Genomic DNA, 16,091 nt, shown 5'->3' with positions numbered 1-16,091 from the left:
GGACACAATGGCAGTGGGTAGAGTTAGAGATAGTAGGACACAATGGCAGTAGGTAGGTTAGAGATTAGGACAATGGCAGTGGGTAGAGATAGTAGGACACAATGGCAGTAGGTAGAGAGATAGTAGGACACAATGGCAGATAGTTAGGAGGACAATGGCAGTGGGTAGATAGTTAGTGGGTAGATAGTAGGACACAATGGCAGTGGGTAGAGTTAGAGATAGTAGGACACAATGGCAGTGGGTAGAGTTAGAGATAGTAGGACACAATGGCAGTGGGTAGAGATAGTAGGACACAATGGAGTGGGTAGGACACAATAGGACACAATGGCAGTAGGTAGAGTTAGAGATAGTAGGACACAATGGCAGTGGGTAGAGTTAGAGATAGTAGGACACAATGACAGTAGGTAGAGTTAGAGATAGTAGGACACAATGGCAGTGGGTAGAGATAGTAGGACACAATGGCAGTGGGTAGAGATAGTAGGACACAATGGCAGTGGGTAGAGTTAGAGATAGTAGGACACAATGGCAGTAGGTAGAGTTAGAGATAGTAGGACACAATGGCAGTGGGTAGAGTTAGAGATAGTAGGACACAATGGCAGTGGGTAGAGTTAGAGATAGTAGGACACAATGGCAGTGGGTAGAGATAGTAGGACACAATGGCAGTGGGTAGAGTTAGAGATAGTAGGACACAATGGCAGTGGGTAGAGATAGTAGGACACAATGGCAGTGGGTAGAGATAGTAGGACACAATGGCAGTGGGTAGAGTTAGAGATAGTAGGACACAATGGCAGTGGGTAGAGTTAGAGATAGTAGGACACAATGGCAGTGGGTAGAGTTAGAGATAGTAGGACACAATGGCAGTAGGTAGAGTTAGAGATAGTAGGACACAATGGCAGTGGGTAGAGTTAGAGATAGTAGGACACAATGGCAGTGGGTAGGGTTAGAGATAGTAGGACACAATGGCAGTGGGTAGAGTTAGAGATAGTAGGACACAATGGCAGTGGGTAGAGTTAGAGATAGTAGGACACAATGGCAGTGGGTAGAGATAGTAGGACACAATGGCAGTGGGTAGAGATAGTAGGACACAATGGCAGTGGGTAGAGTTAGAGATAGTAGGACACAATGGCAGTGGGTAGAGTTAGAGATAGTAGGACACAATGGCAGTGGGTAGAGTTAGAGATAGTAGGACACAATGGCAGTGGGTAGAGTTAGAGATAGTAGGACACAATGGCAGTGGGTAGAGTTAGAGATAGTAGGACACAATGGCAGTGGGTAGAGTTAGAGATAGTAGGAGTAGGACACAATGGCAGTAGTAGGACACAATAGCAGTTAGTTAGATAGTAGGACACAATGGCAGTGGGTAGAGTTAGAGATAGTAGGACACAATGGCAGTGGGTAGAGTTAGAGATAGTAGGACACAATGGCAGTAGGTAGGGTTAGAGATAGTAGGACACAATGGCAGTGGGTAGGGTTAGAGATAGTAGGACACAATGGCAGTGGGTAGGGTTAGAGATAGTAGGACACAATAGTAGACTTAGAGATAGTAGGACACAATGGCAGTGGGTAGAGTTAGAGATAGTAGGACACAATGGTAGTGGGTAGAGTTAGAGATAGTAGGACACAATGGCAGTAGGTAGGGTTAGAGATAGTAGGACACAATGGCAGTGGGTAGAGTTAGAGATAGTAGGACACAATGGCAGTGGGTAGAGTTAGAGATAGTAGGACACAATGGCAGTGGGTAGAGTTAGAGATAGTAGGACACAATGGCAGTGGGTAGGTTAGAGATAGTAGGACACAATGGCAGTGGGTAGGTTAGAGATAGTAGGACACAATGGCAGTGGGTAGAGTTAGAGATAGTAGGACACAATGGCAGTGGGTAGAGTTAGAGATAGTAGGACACAATGGCAGTGGGTAGAGTTAGAGATAGTAGGACACAATGGCAGTAGGTAGAGTTAGAGATAGTAGGACACAATGGCAGTGGGTAGAGTTAGAGATAGTAGGACACAATGGACAGTGGGTAGGTTAGAGATAGTAGGACACAGTGGGTAGAGTTAGAGAATAGGACATGGCAGTGGGTAGAGTTAGAGATAGTAGGACACAATGGCAGTAGGTAGAGTTAGAGATAGTAGGACACAATGGCAGTGGGTAGAGTTAGAGATAGTAGGACACAATGGCAGTGGGTAGAGTTAGAGATAGTAGGACACAATGGCAGTGGGTAGAGTTAGAGATAGTAGGACACAATGGCAGTGGGTAGAGTTAGAGATAGTAGGACACAATGGCAGTGGGTAGAGTTAGAGATAGTAGGACACAATGGCAGTGGGTAGAGTTAGAGATAGTAGGACACAATGGCAGTAGGTAGAGTTAGAGATAGTAGGACACAATGGCAGTGGGTAGAGTTAGAGATAGTAGGACACAATGGCAGTGGGTAGAGTTAGAGATAGTAGGACACAATGGCAGTAGGTAGAGTTAGAGATAGTAGGACACAATGGCAGTGGGTAGGACACAATAGGACACAATGGCAGTGGGGACACAATGGCAGAGTTAGAGATAGTAGGACACAATAGGACACAATGGCAGTGGGTAGAGTTAGAGATAGTAGGACACAATGGCAGTGGGTAGAGTTAGAGATAGTAGGACACAATGGCAGTGGGTAGAGATAGTAGGACACAATGGCAGTGGGTAGAGATAGTAGGACACACTGGCAGTGGGTAGAGTTAGAGATAGTAGGACACAATGGCAGTGGGTAGAGTTAGAGATAGTAGGACACAAATGGCAGTGGGTAGAGATAGTAGGACACAATGGCAGTTAGAGATAGTAGGACAATGGCAGTGGGTAGAGTTAGAGATAGTAGGACACAATGGCAGTGGGTAGAGTTAGAGATAGTAGGACACAATGACAGTAGGTAGAGTTAGAGATAGTAGGACAATGGCAGTGGGTAGAGTTAGAGATAGTAGGACACAATGGCAGTGGGTAGAGTTAGAGATAGTAGGACACAATGGCAGTGGGTAGAGTTAGAGATAGTAGGACACAATGGCAGTGGGTAGAGTTAGAGATAGTAGGACACAATGGCAGTGGGTAGAGATAGTAGGACACAATGGCAGTGGGTAGAGTTAGAGATAGTAGGACACAATGGCAGTAGGTAGAGTTAGAGATAGTAGGACACAATGGCAGTGGGTAGAGTTAGAGATAGTAGGACACAATGGCAGTGGGTAGAGTTAGAGATAGTAGGACACAATGGCAGTGGGTAGAGTTAGAGATAGTAGGACACAATGGTAGAGTAGGGCAGTAGGTAGAGTTAGAGATAGTAGGACACAATGGCAGTAGAGTTAGAGATAGTAGGACACAGTAGGTAGGTTAGAGATAGTAGGACACAATGGCAGTGGGTAGAGTTAGAGATAGTAGGACACAATGGCAGTGGGTAGAGTTAGAGATAGTAGGACACAATGGCAGTGGGTAGAGTTAGAGATAGTAGGACACAATGGCAGTGGGTAGAGTTAGAGATAGTAGGACACAATGGCAGTAGGTAGGACACAATGTTAGAGATAGTAGGACACAATGGCAGTGGGTAGAGTTAGAGATAGTAGGACACAATGGCAGTGGGTAGAGTTAGAGATAGTAGGACACAATGGCAGTGTAGGAGTTAGAGATAGTAGGACACAATGGCAGTGGGTAGAGTTAGAGATAGTAGGACACAATGGCAGTAGGTAGAGTTAGAGATAGTAGGACACAATGGCAGTGGGTAGAGTTAGAGATAGTAGGACACAATGGCAGTGGGTAGAGTTAGAGATAGTAGGACACAATGGCAGTGGGTAGAGTTAGAGATAGTAGGACACAATGGCAGTGGGTAGAGATAGTAGGTTAGAGATAGATAGGACACAATGGCAGTGGGTAGAGTTAGAGATAGTAGGACACAATGGCAGTGGGTAGAGTTAGAGATAGTAGGACACAATGGCAGTGGGTAGAGTTAGAGATAGTAGGACACAATGGCAGTGGGTAGAGTTAGAGATAGTAGGACACAATGGCAGTGGGTAGAGTTAGAGATAGTAGGACACAATGGCAGTGGGTAGAGTTAGAGATAGTAGGACACAATGGCAGTGGGTAGAGTTAGAGATAGTAGGACACAATGGCAGTAGGTAGAGTTAGAGATAGTTAGGAGGACAATGGCAGTGGGTAGAGTTAGAGATAGTAGGACACAAAGTGGCAGTAGAGATAGTAGGACACAATGGCAGTGGGTTAGAGATAGTAGGACACAATGGCAGTGGGTAGAGTTAGAGATAGTAGGACACACAGTGGGTAGAGTTAGAGATGGACACAATGGTGGGTAGTAGGACACAAGAGTTAGAGATAGTAGGACACAATGGCAGTGGGTAGAGTTAGAGATAGTAGGACACAATGGCAGTGGGTAGAGTTAGAGATAGTAGGACACAATGGCAGTGGGTAGAGTTAGAGATAGTAGGACACAATGGCAGTAGGGTAGAGGCAGTAGAGATAGTAGGACACAATGGCAGTGGGTAGAGTTAGAGATAGTAGGACACAATGGCAGTGGGTAGAGTTAGAGATAGTAGGACACAATGGCAGTAGGTAGAGTTAGAGATAGTAGGACACAATGGCAGTGGGTAGAGTTAGAGATAGTAGGACACAATGGCAGTGGGTAGAGTTAGAGATAGTAGGACACAATGGCAGTGGGTAGAGTTAGAGATAGTAGGACACAATGGCAGTGGGTAGAGTTAGAGATAGTAGGACACAATGGCAGTGGGTAGGACACAATGGCAGTGGGTAGAGATAGTAGGACACAATGGCAGTGGGTAGAGTTAGAGATAGTAGGACACAATGGCAGTGGGTAGAGTTAGAGATAGTAGGACACAATGGCAGTGGGTAGAGTTAGAGATAGTAGGACACAATGGCAGTGGGTAGAGTTAGAGATAGTAGGACACAATGGCAGTGGGTAGAGTTAGAGATAGTAGGACACAATGGCAGTGGGTAGAGTTAGAGATAGTAGGACACAATGGCAGTGGGTAGGTTAGAGATAGTAGGACACAATGGCAGTGGGTAGAGTTAGAGATAGTAGGACACAATGGCAGTGGGTAGAGTTAGAGATAGTAGGACACAATGGCAGTGGGTAGAGTTAGAGATAGTAGGACACAATGGCAGTAGGACACAATGGTAGAGTTAGAGATAGTAGGACACAATGGCAGTGGGTAGAGTTAGAGATAGTAGGACACAATGGCAGTAGGTAGAGTTAGAGATAGTAGGACACAATGGCAGTGGGTAGAGTTAGAGATAGTAGGACACAATGGCAGTGGGTAGAGTTAGAGATAGTAGGACACAATGGCAGTGGGGTAGAGTTAGAGATAGTAGGACACAATGGCAGTGGGTAGAGTTAGAGATAGTAGGACACAATGGCAGTGGGTAGAGTTAGAGATAGTAGGACACAATGGCAGTGGGTAGAGTTAGAGATAGTAGGACACAATGGCAGTGGGTAGAGATAGTAGGACACAATGGCAGTGGGTAGAGTTAGAGATAGTAGGACACAATGGCAGTGGGTAGAGTTAGAGATAGTAGGACACAAATGGCAGTAGAGGTAGGACACAATGGCAGTTAGAGATAGTAGGACACAATGGCAGTGGGTAGAGTTAGAGATAGTAGGACACAATGGCAGTGGGTAGAGTTAGAGATAGTAGGACACAATGGCAGTAGGTAGAGTTAGAGATAGTAGGACACAATGGCAGTGGGTAGAGTTAGAGATAGTAGGACACAATGGCAGTGGGTAGAGTTAGAGATAGTAGGACACAATGGCAGTGGGTAGAGTTAGAGATAGTAGGACACAATGACAGCAGTGGGTAGAGTAGGACACAATAGAGATAGTAGGACACAATGGCAGTGGGTAGAGTTAGAGATAGTAGGACACAATGGCAGTGGGTAGAGTTAGAGATAGTAGGACACAATGGCAGTGGGTAGAGTTAGAGATAGTAGGACACAATGGCAGTGGGTAGAGTTAGAGATAGTAGGACACAATGGCAGTAGGTAGAGTTAGAGATAGTAGGACACAATGGCAGTGGGTAGAGTTAGAGATAGTAGGACACAATGGCAGTGGGTAGAGATAGTAGGACACACTGGCAGTAGGTAGAGTTAGAGATAGTAGGACACAATGGCAGTGGGTAGAGTTAGAGATAGTAGGACACAATGGCAGTGGGTAGAGTTAGAGATAGTAGGACACAATGGCAGTGGGTAGAGTTAGAGATAGTAGGACACAATGGCAGTGGGTAGAGTTAGAGATAGTAGGACACAATGGCAGTGGGTAGAGTTAGAGATAGTAGGACACAATGGCAGTGGGTAGAGTTAGAGATAGTAGGACACAATGGCAGTGGGTAGAGTTAGAGATAGTAGGACACAATGGCAGTGGAGATAGTAGGACACAATGTTGGGTAGAGTTAGAGATAGTAGGACACAATGGCAGTGGGTAGAGTTAGAGATAGTAGGACACAATGGCAGTAGGTAGGTTAGAGATAGTAGGACACAATGGCAGAGTTAGAGATAGTAGGACACAATGGCAGTGGGTAGAGTTAGAGATAGTAGGACACAATGGCAGTGGGTAGAGATAGTAGGACACAATGGCAGTGGGTAGAGTTAGAGATAGTAGGACACAATGGCACAATGGATAGTAGGACACAAGCAGTTAGAGATAGTAGGACACAATGGCAGTGGGTAGAGTTAGAGATAGTAGGACACAATGGCAGTGGGTAGAGTTAGAGATAGTAGGACACAATGGCAGTGGGTAGAGTTAGAGATAGTAGGACACAATGACAGTAGGTAGAGTTAGAGATAGTAGGACACAATGGCAGTGGGTAGAGATATTAGGACACAATGGCAGTGGGTAGAGATAGTAGGACACAATGGCAGTGGGTAGAGTTAGAGATAGTAGGACACAATGGCAGTGGGTAGGACACAAGTTAGAGATAGTAGGACACAATGGCAGTGGGTAGAGTTAGAGATAGTAGGACACAATGGCAGTGGGTAGAGTTAGAGATAGTAGGACACAATGGCAGTGGGTAGAGTTAGAGATAGTAGGACACAATGGCAGTGGGTAGAGTTAGAGATAGTAGGACACAATGGCAGTGGGTAGAGTTAGAGATAGTAGGACACAATGGCAGTGGGTAGGGTTAGAGATAGTAGGACACAATGGCAGTGGGTAGAGTTAGAGATAGTAGGACACAATGGCAGTGGGTAGAGTTAGAGATAGTAGGACACAATGGCAGTGGGTAGGTTAGAGATAGTAGGACACAATGGCAGTGGGTAGAGTTAGAGATAGTAGGACACAATGGCAGTGGGTAGAGTTAGAGATAGTAGGACACAATGGCAGTGGGTAGGTTAGAGATAGTAGGACACAATGGAGTGGGTAGTTAGAGATAATAGGACACAATGGCAGTGGGTAGAGTTAGAGATAGTAGGACACAATGGCAGTGGGTAGAGTTAGAGATAGTAGGACAATGGCAGTGGGGCATAGTAGGACACAATGGCAGTGGGTAGAGTTAGAGATAGTAGGACACAATGGCAGTGGGTAGAGTTAGAGATAGTAGGACACAATGGCAGTGGGTAGGGTTAGAGATAGTAGGACACAATGGCAGTGGGTAGGGTTAGAGATAGTAGGACACAATGGCAGTGGGTAGAGTTAGAGATAGTAGGACACAATGGCAGTGGGTAGAGTTAGAGATAGTAGGACACAATGGTAGACTTAGAGATAGTAGGACACAATGGCAGTAGGTAGAGTTAGAGATAGTAGGACACAATGGTAGTGGGTAGAGTTAGAGATAGTAGGACACAATGGCAGTGGGTAGAGTTAGAGATAGTAGGACACAATGGCAGTGGGTAGAGATAGTAGGACACAATGGCAGTGGGTAGAGTTAGAGATAGTAGGACACAATGGCAGTGGGTAGAGTTAGAGATAGTAGGACACAATGGCAGTGGGTAGAGTTAGAGATAGTAGGACACAATGGCAGTGGGTAGAGTTAGAGATAGTAGGACACAATGGCAGTGGGTAGAGTTAGAGATAGTAGGACACAATGGCAGTGTAGGTAGAGTTAGGACACAAGAGATAGTAGGACACAATGGCAGTAGAGGGTAGAGTTAGAGATAGTAGGACACAATGGCAGTGGGTAGAGTTAGAGATAGTAGGACACAATGGCAGTGGGTAGAGTTAGAGATAGTAGGACACAATGGCAGTGGGTAGAGTTAGAGATAGTAGGACACAATGGCAGTGGGTAGAGTTAGAGATAGTAGGACACAATGGCAGTGGGTAAAGTTAGAGATAGTAGGACACAATGGTAGTGGGTAGAGATAGTAGGACACAATGGCAGTAGGTAGAGTTAGAGATAGTAGGACACAATGACAGTAGGTAGAGTTAGAGATAGTAGGACAATGGCAGTGGGTAGAGTTAGAGATAGTAGGACAATGGCAGTGGGTAGAGTTAGAGATAGTAGGACAATGGCAGTAGGTAGAGTTAGAGATAGTAGGACACAATGGCAGTGGGTAGAGTTAGAGATAGACACAATAGGACACAATGACACAGTGGGTAGAGTTAGTAGGACACAATGGCATAGAGATAGTAGGACACAATGGCAGTGGGTAGAGTTAGAGATAGTAGGACACAATGGCAGTGGGTAGAGTTAGAGATAGTAGGACACAATGGCAGTGGGTAGAGTTAGAGATAGTAGGACACAATGGCAGTGGGTAGAGTTAGAGATAGTAGGACACAATGGCAGTGGGTAGAGTTAGAGATAGTAGGACACAATGGCAGTGGGTAGAGTTAGAGTAGGATAGTAGGACACAATAGGACACAATGGGTAGGGTTAGAGATAGTAGGACACAATGGCAGTGGGTAGAGTTAGAGATAGTAGGACACAATGGCAGTGGGTAGAGTTAGAGACACAATAGTAGGACACAATGACACAATGGGTAGAGTTAGAGATAGTAGGACACAATGGCAGTGGGTAGAGTTAGAGATAGTAGGACACAATGGCAGTGGGTAGAGTTAGAGATAGTAGGACACAATGGCAGTGGGTAGAGTTAGAGATAGTAGGACACAATGGCAGTGGGTAGGGTTAGAGATAGTAGGACACAATGGCAGTGGTAGAGTAGGACACAATGGCAGTGGGTAGAGTTAGAGATAGTAGGACACAATGGCAGTGGGTAGAGTTAGAGATAGTAGGACACAATGGCAGTGGGTAGAGTTAGAGATAGTAGGACACAATGGCAGTGGGTAGAGTTAGAGATAGTAGGACACAATGGCAGTGGGTAGAGTTAGAGATAGTAGGACACAATGGCAGTGGGTAGAGTTAGAGATAGTAGGACACAATGGCAGTGGGTAGAGTTAGAGATAGTAGGACAATGGCAGTGGGTAGAGTTAGAGATAGTAGGACACAATGGCAGTGGGTAGAGTTAGAGATAGTAGGACACAATGGCAGTGGGTAGAGTTAGAGATAGTAGGACACAATGGCAGTGGGTAGAGTTAGAGATAGTAGGACACAATGGCAGTGGGTAGAGTTAGAGATAGTAGGACACAATGGCAGTGGGTAGAGTTAGAGATAGTAGGACACAATGGCAGTGGGTAGAGTTAGAGATAGTAGGACACAATGGCAGTGGGTAGAGTTAGAGATAGTAGGACACAATGGCAGTGGGTAGAGTTAGAGATAGTAGGACACAATGGCAGTGGGTAGAGTTAGAGATAGTAGGACACAATGGCAGTAGGTAGAGTTAGAGATAGTAGGACACAATGGCAGTGGGTAGAGTTAGAGATAGTAGGACACAATGGCAGTGGGTAGAGTTAGAGATAGTAGGACACAATGGCAGTGGGTAGGGTTAGAGATAGTAGGACACAATGGCAGTAGGTAGAGTTAGAGATAGTAGGACACAATGGCAGTGGGTAGAGTTAGAGATAGTAGGACACAATGGCAGTGGGTAGAGTTAGAGATAGTAGGACACAATGGCAGTGGGTAGAGTTAGAGATAGTAGGACACAATGGCAGTGGGTAGAGTTAGAGATAGTAGGACACAATGGCAGTGGGTAGAGTTAGAGATAGTAGGACACAATGGCAGTGGGTAGAGTTAGAGATAGTAGGACACAATGGCAGTGGGTAGAGTTAGAGATAGTAGGACACAATGGCAGTGGGTAGGTAGAGATTAGGACACAATGGCATAGAGTTAGATAGTAGGACACAATGGCAGTGGGTAGAGTTAGAGATAGTAGGACACAATGGCAGTGGGTAGGGTTAGAGATAGTAGGACACAATGGCAGTGGGTAGAGTTAGAGATAGTAGGACACAATGGCAGTGGGGTAGAGAGTAGGACACAATGGCAGTAGAGTTAGAGATAGTAGGACACAATGGCAGTGGGTAGAGTTAGAGATAGTAGGACACAATGGCAGTAGGATAGTAGGACACAATGGAGTTAGAGATAGTAGGACACAATGGCAGTGGGTAGAGTTAGAGATAGTAGGACACAATGGCAGTAGGGTAGAGGTTAGAGATAGTAGGACACAATGGCAGTGGGTAGAGTTAGAGATAGTAGGACACAATGGCAGTGGGTAGAGTTAGAGGACACAATAGTAGGAGGACAATGGCAGTAGGTAGAGTTAGAGATAGTAGGACACAATGGCAGTGGGTAGAGTTAGAGATAGTAGGACACAATGGCAGTGGGTAGGGTTAGAGATAGTAGGACACAATGGCAGTGGGTAGAGTTAGAGATAGTAGGACACAATGGCAGTAGGTAGGGTTAGAGATAGTAGGACACAATGGCAGTGGGTAGAGTTAGAGATAGTAGGACACAATGGCAGTGGGTAGAGTTAGAGATAGTAGGACACAATGGCAGTGGGTAGGGTTAGAGATAGTAGGACACAATGGCAGTGGGTAGGGTTAGAGATAGTAGGACACAATGGCAGTGGGTAGAGTTAGAGATAGTAGGACACAATGGCAGTAGGTAGAGTTAGAGATAGTAGGACACAATGGCAGTGGGTAGAGTTAGAGATAGTAGGACACAATGGCAGTGGGTAGAGTTAGAGATAGTAGGACACAATGGCAGTGGGTAGAGATAGTAGGACACAATGGCAGTGGGTAGAGATAGTAGGACACAATGGCAGTGGGTAGAGTTAGAGATAGTAGGACACAATGGCAGTAGGTAGAGTTAGAGATAGTAGGACACAATGGCAGTGGGTAGAGTTAGAGATAGTAGGACACAATGGCAGTAGGTAGTAGGACACAATGGCAGTAGTTAGAGATAGTAGGACACAATGGCAGTGGGTAGAGTTAGAGATAGTAGGACACAATGGCAGTAGGTAGGGTTAGAGATAGTAGGACAATGGCAGTAGGTAGAGTTAGAGATAGTAGGACACAATGGCAGTGGGTAAAGTTAGAGATAGTAGGACACAATGGTAGTGGGTAGAGTTAGAGATAGTAGGACACAATGGCAGTAGGTAGAGTTAGAGATAGTAGGACACAATGACAGTAGGTAGAGTTAGAGATAGTAGGACAATGGCAGTGGGTAGAGTTAGAGAGGACACAATGGACACAATGGCAGTGGGTAGAGTTAGAGATAGTAGGACAGGTAGTTAGAGATAGTAGGACACAATGGCAGTGGGTAGAGTTAGAGATAGTAGGACACAATGGCAGTGGGTAGAGTTAGAGATAGTAGGACAATGGCAGTGGGTAGAGTTAGAGATAGTAGGACAATGGCAGTGGGTAGAGTTAGAGATAGTAGGACAATGGCAGTGGGTAGAGTTAGAGATAGTAGGACACAATGGCAGTAGGTAGGGTTAGAGATAGTAGGACACAATGGCAGTGGGTAGAGTTAGAGATAGTAGGACACAATGGCAGTGGGTAGGGTTAGAGATAGTAGGACACAATGGCAGTGGGTAGAGTTAGAGATAGTAGGACACAATGGCAGTGGGTAGAGTTAGAGATAGTAGGACACAATGGCAGTGGGTAGAGTTAGAGATAGTAGGACACAATGGCAGTGGGTAGAGTTAGAGATAGTAGGACACAATGGCAGTGGGTAGAGTTAGAGATAGTAGGACACAATGGCAGTGGGTAGAGTTAGAGATAGTAGGACACAATGGCAGTGGGTAGAGTTAGAGATAGTAGGACACAATGGCAGTGGGTAGGACACAAGCAGTTAGAGATAGTAGGACACAATGGCAGTAGGTAGAGTTAGAGATAGTAGGACACAATGGCAGTGGGTAGAGTTAGAGATAGTAGGACACAATGGCAGTGGGTAGGGTTAGAGATAGTAGGACACAATGGCAGTGGGTAGAGTTAGAGATAGTAGGACACAATGGCAGTGGGTAGAGTTAGAGATAGTAGGACACAATGGCAGTAGAGGTAGAGTTAGAGATAGTAGGACACAATGGCAGTGGGTAGGGTTAGAGATAGTAGGACACAATGGCAGTGGGTAGAGTTAGAGATAGTAGGACACAATGGCAGTGGGTAGAGTTAGAGATAGTAGGACACAATGGCAGTGGGTAGAGTTAGAGATAGTAGGACACAATGGCAGTGGGTAGAGTTAGAGATAGTAGGACACAATGGCAGTGGGTAGAGTTAGAGATAGTAGGACACAATGGCAGTGGTAGGTTAGAGATAGTAGGACACAATGGCAGTGGGTAGAGTTAGAGATAGTAGGACACAATGGCAGTGGGTATGGCAGTTAGAGATAGTAGGACACAATGGCAGTGGGTAGAGTTAGAGATAGTAGGACACAATGGCAGTGGGTAGAGTTAGAGATAGTAGGACACAATGGCAGTGGGTAGAGTTAGAGATAGTAGGACACAATGGCAGTGGGTAGAGTTAGAGATAGTAGGACACAATGGCAGTAGGTAAGGGTTAGAGATAGTAGGACACAATGGCAGTGGGTAGAGTTAGAGATAGTAGGACACAATGGCAGTGGGTAGAGTTAGAGATAGTAGGACACAATGGCAGTAGGTAGAGTTAGAGATAGTAGGACACAATGGCAGTGGGTAGGGTTAGAGATAGTAGGACACAATGGCAGTGGGTAGAGTTAGAGATAGTAGGACACAATGGCAGTGGGTAGAGATAGTAGGACACAATGGCAGTGGGTAGGGTTAGAGATAGTAGGACACAATGGCAGTGGGTAGAGTTAGAGATAGTAGGACACAATGGCAGTGGGTAGAGTTAGAGATAGTAGGACACAATGGCAGTGGGTAGGGTTAGAGATAGTAGGACACAATGGCAGTGGGTAGAGTTAGAGATAGTAGGACACAATGGCAGTGGGTAGAGTTAGAGATAGTAGGACACAATGGCAGTGGGTAGGGTAGGGTAGGACACAATGGAGTAGTAGGACACAATGGCAGATAGTTAGGATAGTAGGACACAATGGCAGTGGGTAGAGTTAGAGATAGTAGGACACAATGGCAGTGGGTAGAGTTAGAGATAGTAGGACACAATGGCAGTAGGTAGGGTTAGAGATAGTAGGACACAATGGCAGTGGGTAGAGTTAGAGATAGTAGGACACAATGGCAGTGGGTAGAGTTAGAGATAGTAGGACACAATGGCAGTAGGTAGGGTTAGAGATAGTAGGACACAATGGCAGTGGGTAGAGTTAGAGATAGTAGGACACAATGGCAGTGGGTAGAGTTAGAGATAGTAGGACACAATGGGACACAATAGGACACAATGGCAGTGGGTAGAGTTAGAGATAGTAGGACACAATGGCAGTGGGTAGAGTTAGAGATAGTAGGACACAATGGCAGTGGGTAGAGTTAGAGATAGTAGGACACAATGGCAGTAGGTAGGGTTAGAGATAGTAGGACACAATGGTAGACTTAGAGATAGTAGGACACAATGGCAGTGGGTAGGGTTAGAGATAGTAGGACACAATGGCAGTGGGTAGAGTTAGAGATAGTAGGACACAATGGCAGTAGGTAGAGTTAGAGATAGTAGGACACAATGGCAGTAGGTAGGGTTAGAGATAGTAGGACACAATGGTAGGGTTAGAGATAGTAGGACACAATGGCAGTGGGTAGAGTTAGAGATAGTAGGACACAATGGCAGTGGGTAGAGTTAGAGATAGTAGGACACAATGGCAGTGGGTAGAGTTAGAGATAGTAGGACAATGGCAGTGGGTAGGGTTAGAGATAGTAGGACACAATGGCAGTGGGTAGAGTTAGAGATAGTAGGACACAAGGACACAATGGCAGTGGGTAGGGTTAGAGATAGTAGGACACAATGGCAGTGGGTAGAGTTAGAGATAGTAGGACACAATGGCAGTGGGTAGGACACAATAGGACACAATGGCAGTGGGTGGGTAGTAGGACACAATTAGTAGAGTTAGATAGTAGGACACAATGGCAGTGGGTAGAGTTAGAGATAGTAGGACACAATGGCAGTGGGTAGGGTTAGAGATAGTAGGACACAATGGCAGTGGGTAGGGTTAGAGATAGTAGGACACAATGGCAGTGGGTAGGGTTAGAGATAGTAGGACACAATGGCAGTGGGTAGGGTTAGAGATAGTAGGACACAATGGCAGTGGGTAGAGTTAGAGATAGTAGGACACAATGGCAGTAGGTAGAGTTAGAGATAGTAGGACAATGGCAGTGGGTAGAGTTAGAGATAGTAGGACACAATGGCAGTGGGTAGAGTTAGAGATAGTAGGACACAATGGCAGTGGGTAGGGTTAGAGATAGTAGGACACAATGGTAGTGGGTAGGGTTAGAGATAGTAGGACACAATGGCAGTGGGTAGGGTTAGAGATAGTAGGACACAATGGCAGTGGGTAGAGTTAGAGATAGTAGGACACAATGGCAGTGGGTAGGGTTAGAGATAGTAGGACACAATGGCAGTGGGTAGGGTTAGAGATAGTAGGACACAATGGCAGTAGGTAGAGTTAGAGATAGTAGGACACAATGGCAGTGGGTAGAGTTAGAGATAGTAGGACACAATGGCAGTGGGTAGAGTTAGAGATAGTAGGACACAATGGCAGTGGGTAGGGTTAGAGATAGTAGGACACAGTGGCAGTGGGTAGGGTTAGCTGGACACAACGTCCTGAGATATTAATTGTCGAAGCACTACGGTTGCCAGCTGACATCCCACCAGATTTCTCTGGTCTTCCCTGTGATTGAACCTTGCAACACTCCATTTATTAACCTGTCTTTAAAACAGGATAGAATACTCACACACACACAACAGAGACTAAACACACACCTGCTTTGCTGCAGTCGACGCTGAAGTTGTTCTTCTGGTCGATGAAACCCTTTGATAGGCCGAGCCCCTTGGCTGTCACACAGCTGGCGTCCGATTGGCTGAGAGCTCCCTGGTGGGAGTAGCTGACATAGTGAGTCGTGGCATCGACCATGACGCCGGACGTCTCATGGTTGCTATGGCTACTGACCCGCTTGGAGCCTGGAAGAGAGACAAACAGGGAGAGAGTGGGAGAGAGAGAGGTTAGAGAGAGAGATGGGGGTTAGAGAGAGAAAGAGGGAGAGAGAGGGGGGGGTGGGGTTAGAGAGAGAGATGGGGGTTAGAGAGAGAAAGAGAGAGAAGGGTTAGATAGAGGGGTCGGTATATGTGCGTATCTGTCCACTGTCCAGGTCCCTCACCAGTGATCTTGGCCTTGAAGGGGGATCCTACGATGTGGTAAGGTCCTCCGTATCTGATGGAGATTAAGTAGTTTCCTGGAGCCATGGGGGTGTAGGTCACCTTGTAACCCTCCGGACACTCAACACAGTCCACCTTCCCCTTGGAGGGGCCGTCGATGGTCACCGCCAGGGCCCCAGGTCCTGCTGTACTGGTGTTGACCACAAACTCACAGGCTGTACCTACAGAGAGGACAGAGATATGTTTTACATTCTATTTTGGTCATATAGCAGACACGGTTATTCAGAGAAACTTTCAGTCAGTGGACTGGTCAGTCAGCATTTCACTGTGAGGTCTACACCTGTTGGTGAAGGGCTGGTCAGTCAGCATTTCACTGTGAGGTCTACACCTGTTGGTTAAGGGCTGGTCAGTCAGCATTTCACTGTGAGGTCTACACCTGTTGGTGAAGGGCTGGTCAGTCAGCATTTCAATGTGAGGTCTACACCTGTTGGTGAAG

General features: G+C 46.0%; 1 protein-coding gene across 1 annotated transcript in view; it reads right to left on the bottom strand.

Annotated features, from left to right (window-relative positions):
- The window catches only part of flna (filamin A, alpha (actin binding protein 280)), a 264,701-nt gene that overhangs the window by 13,024 nt on the left and 235,586 nt on the right, over positions 1-16,091 (bottom strand). The window contains 2 exon segments of the mRNA XM_065021021.1: positions 15,203-15,400; positions 15,598-15,816. Of these exon segments, the coding sequence (XP_064877093.1) occupies positions 15,203-15,400; positions 15,598-15,816 (417 nt within the window).

This window comes from Oncorhynchus nerka, linkage group LG7 (genome assembly GCF_034236695.1).
Source record: "Oncorhynchus nerka isolate Pitt River linkage group LG7, Oner_Uvic_2.0, whole genome shotgun sequence".
In the NCBI taxonomy this organism is placed as follows: domain Eukaryota; kingdom Metazoa; phylum Chordata; class Actinopteri; order Salmoniformes; family Salmonidae; genus Oncorhynchus; species Oncorhynchus nerka.
The sequence above is the reverse complement of the archived record's forward strand: the minus strand, read 5'-3'. Positions and strand labels throughout refer to the sequence as shown.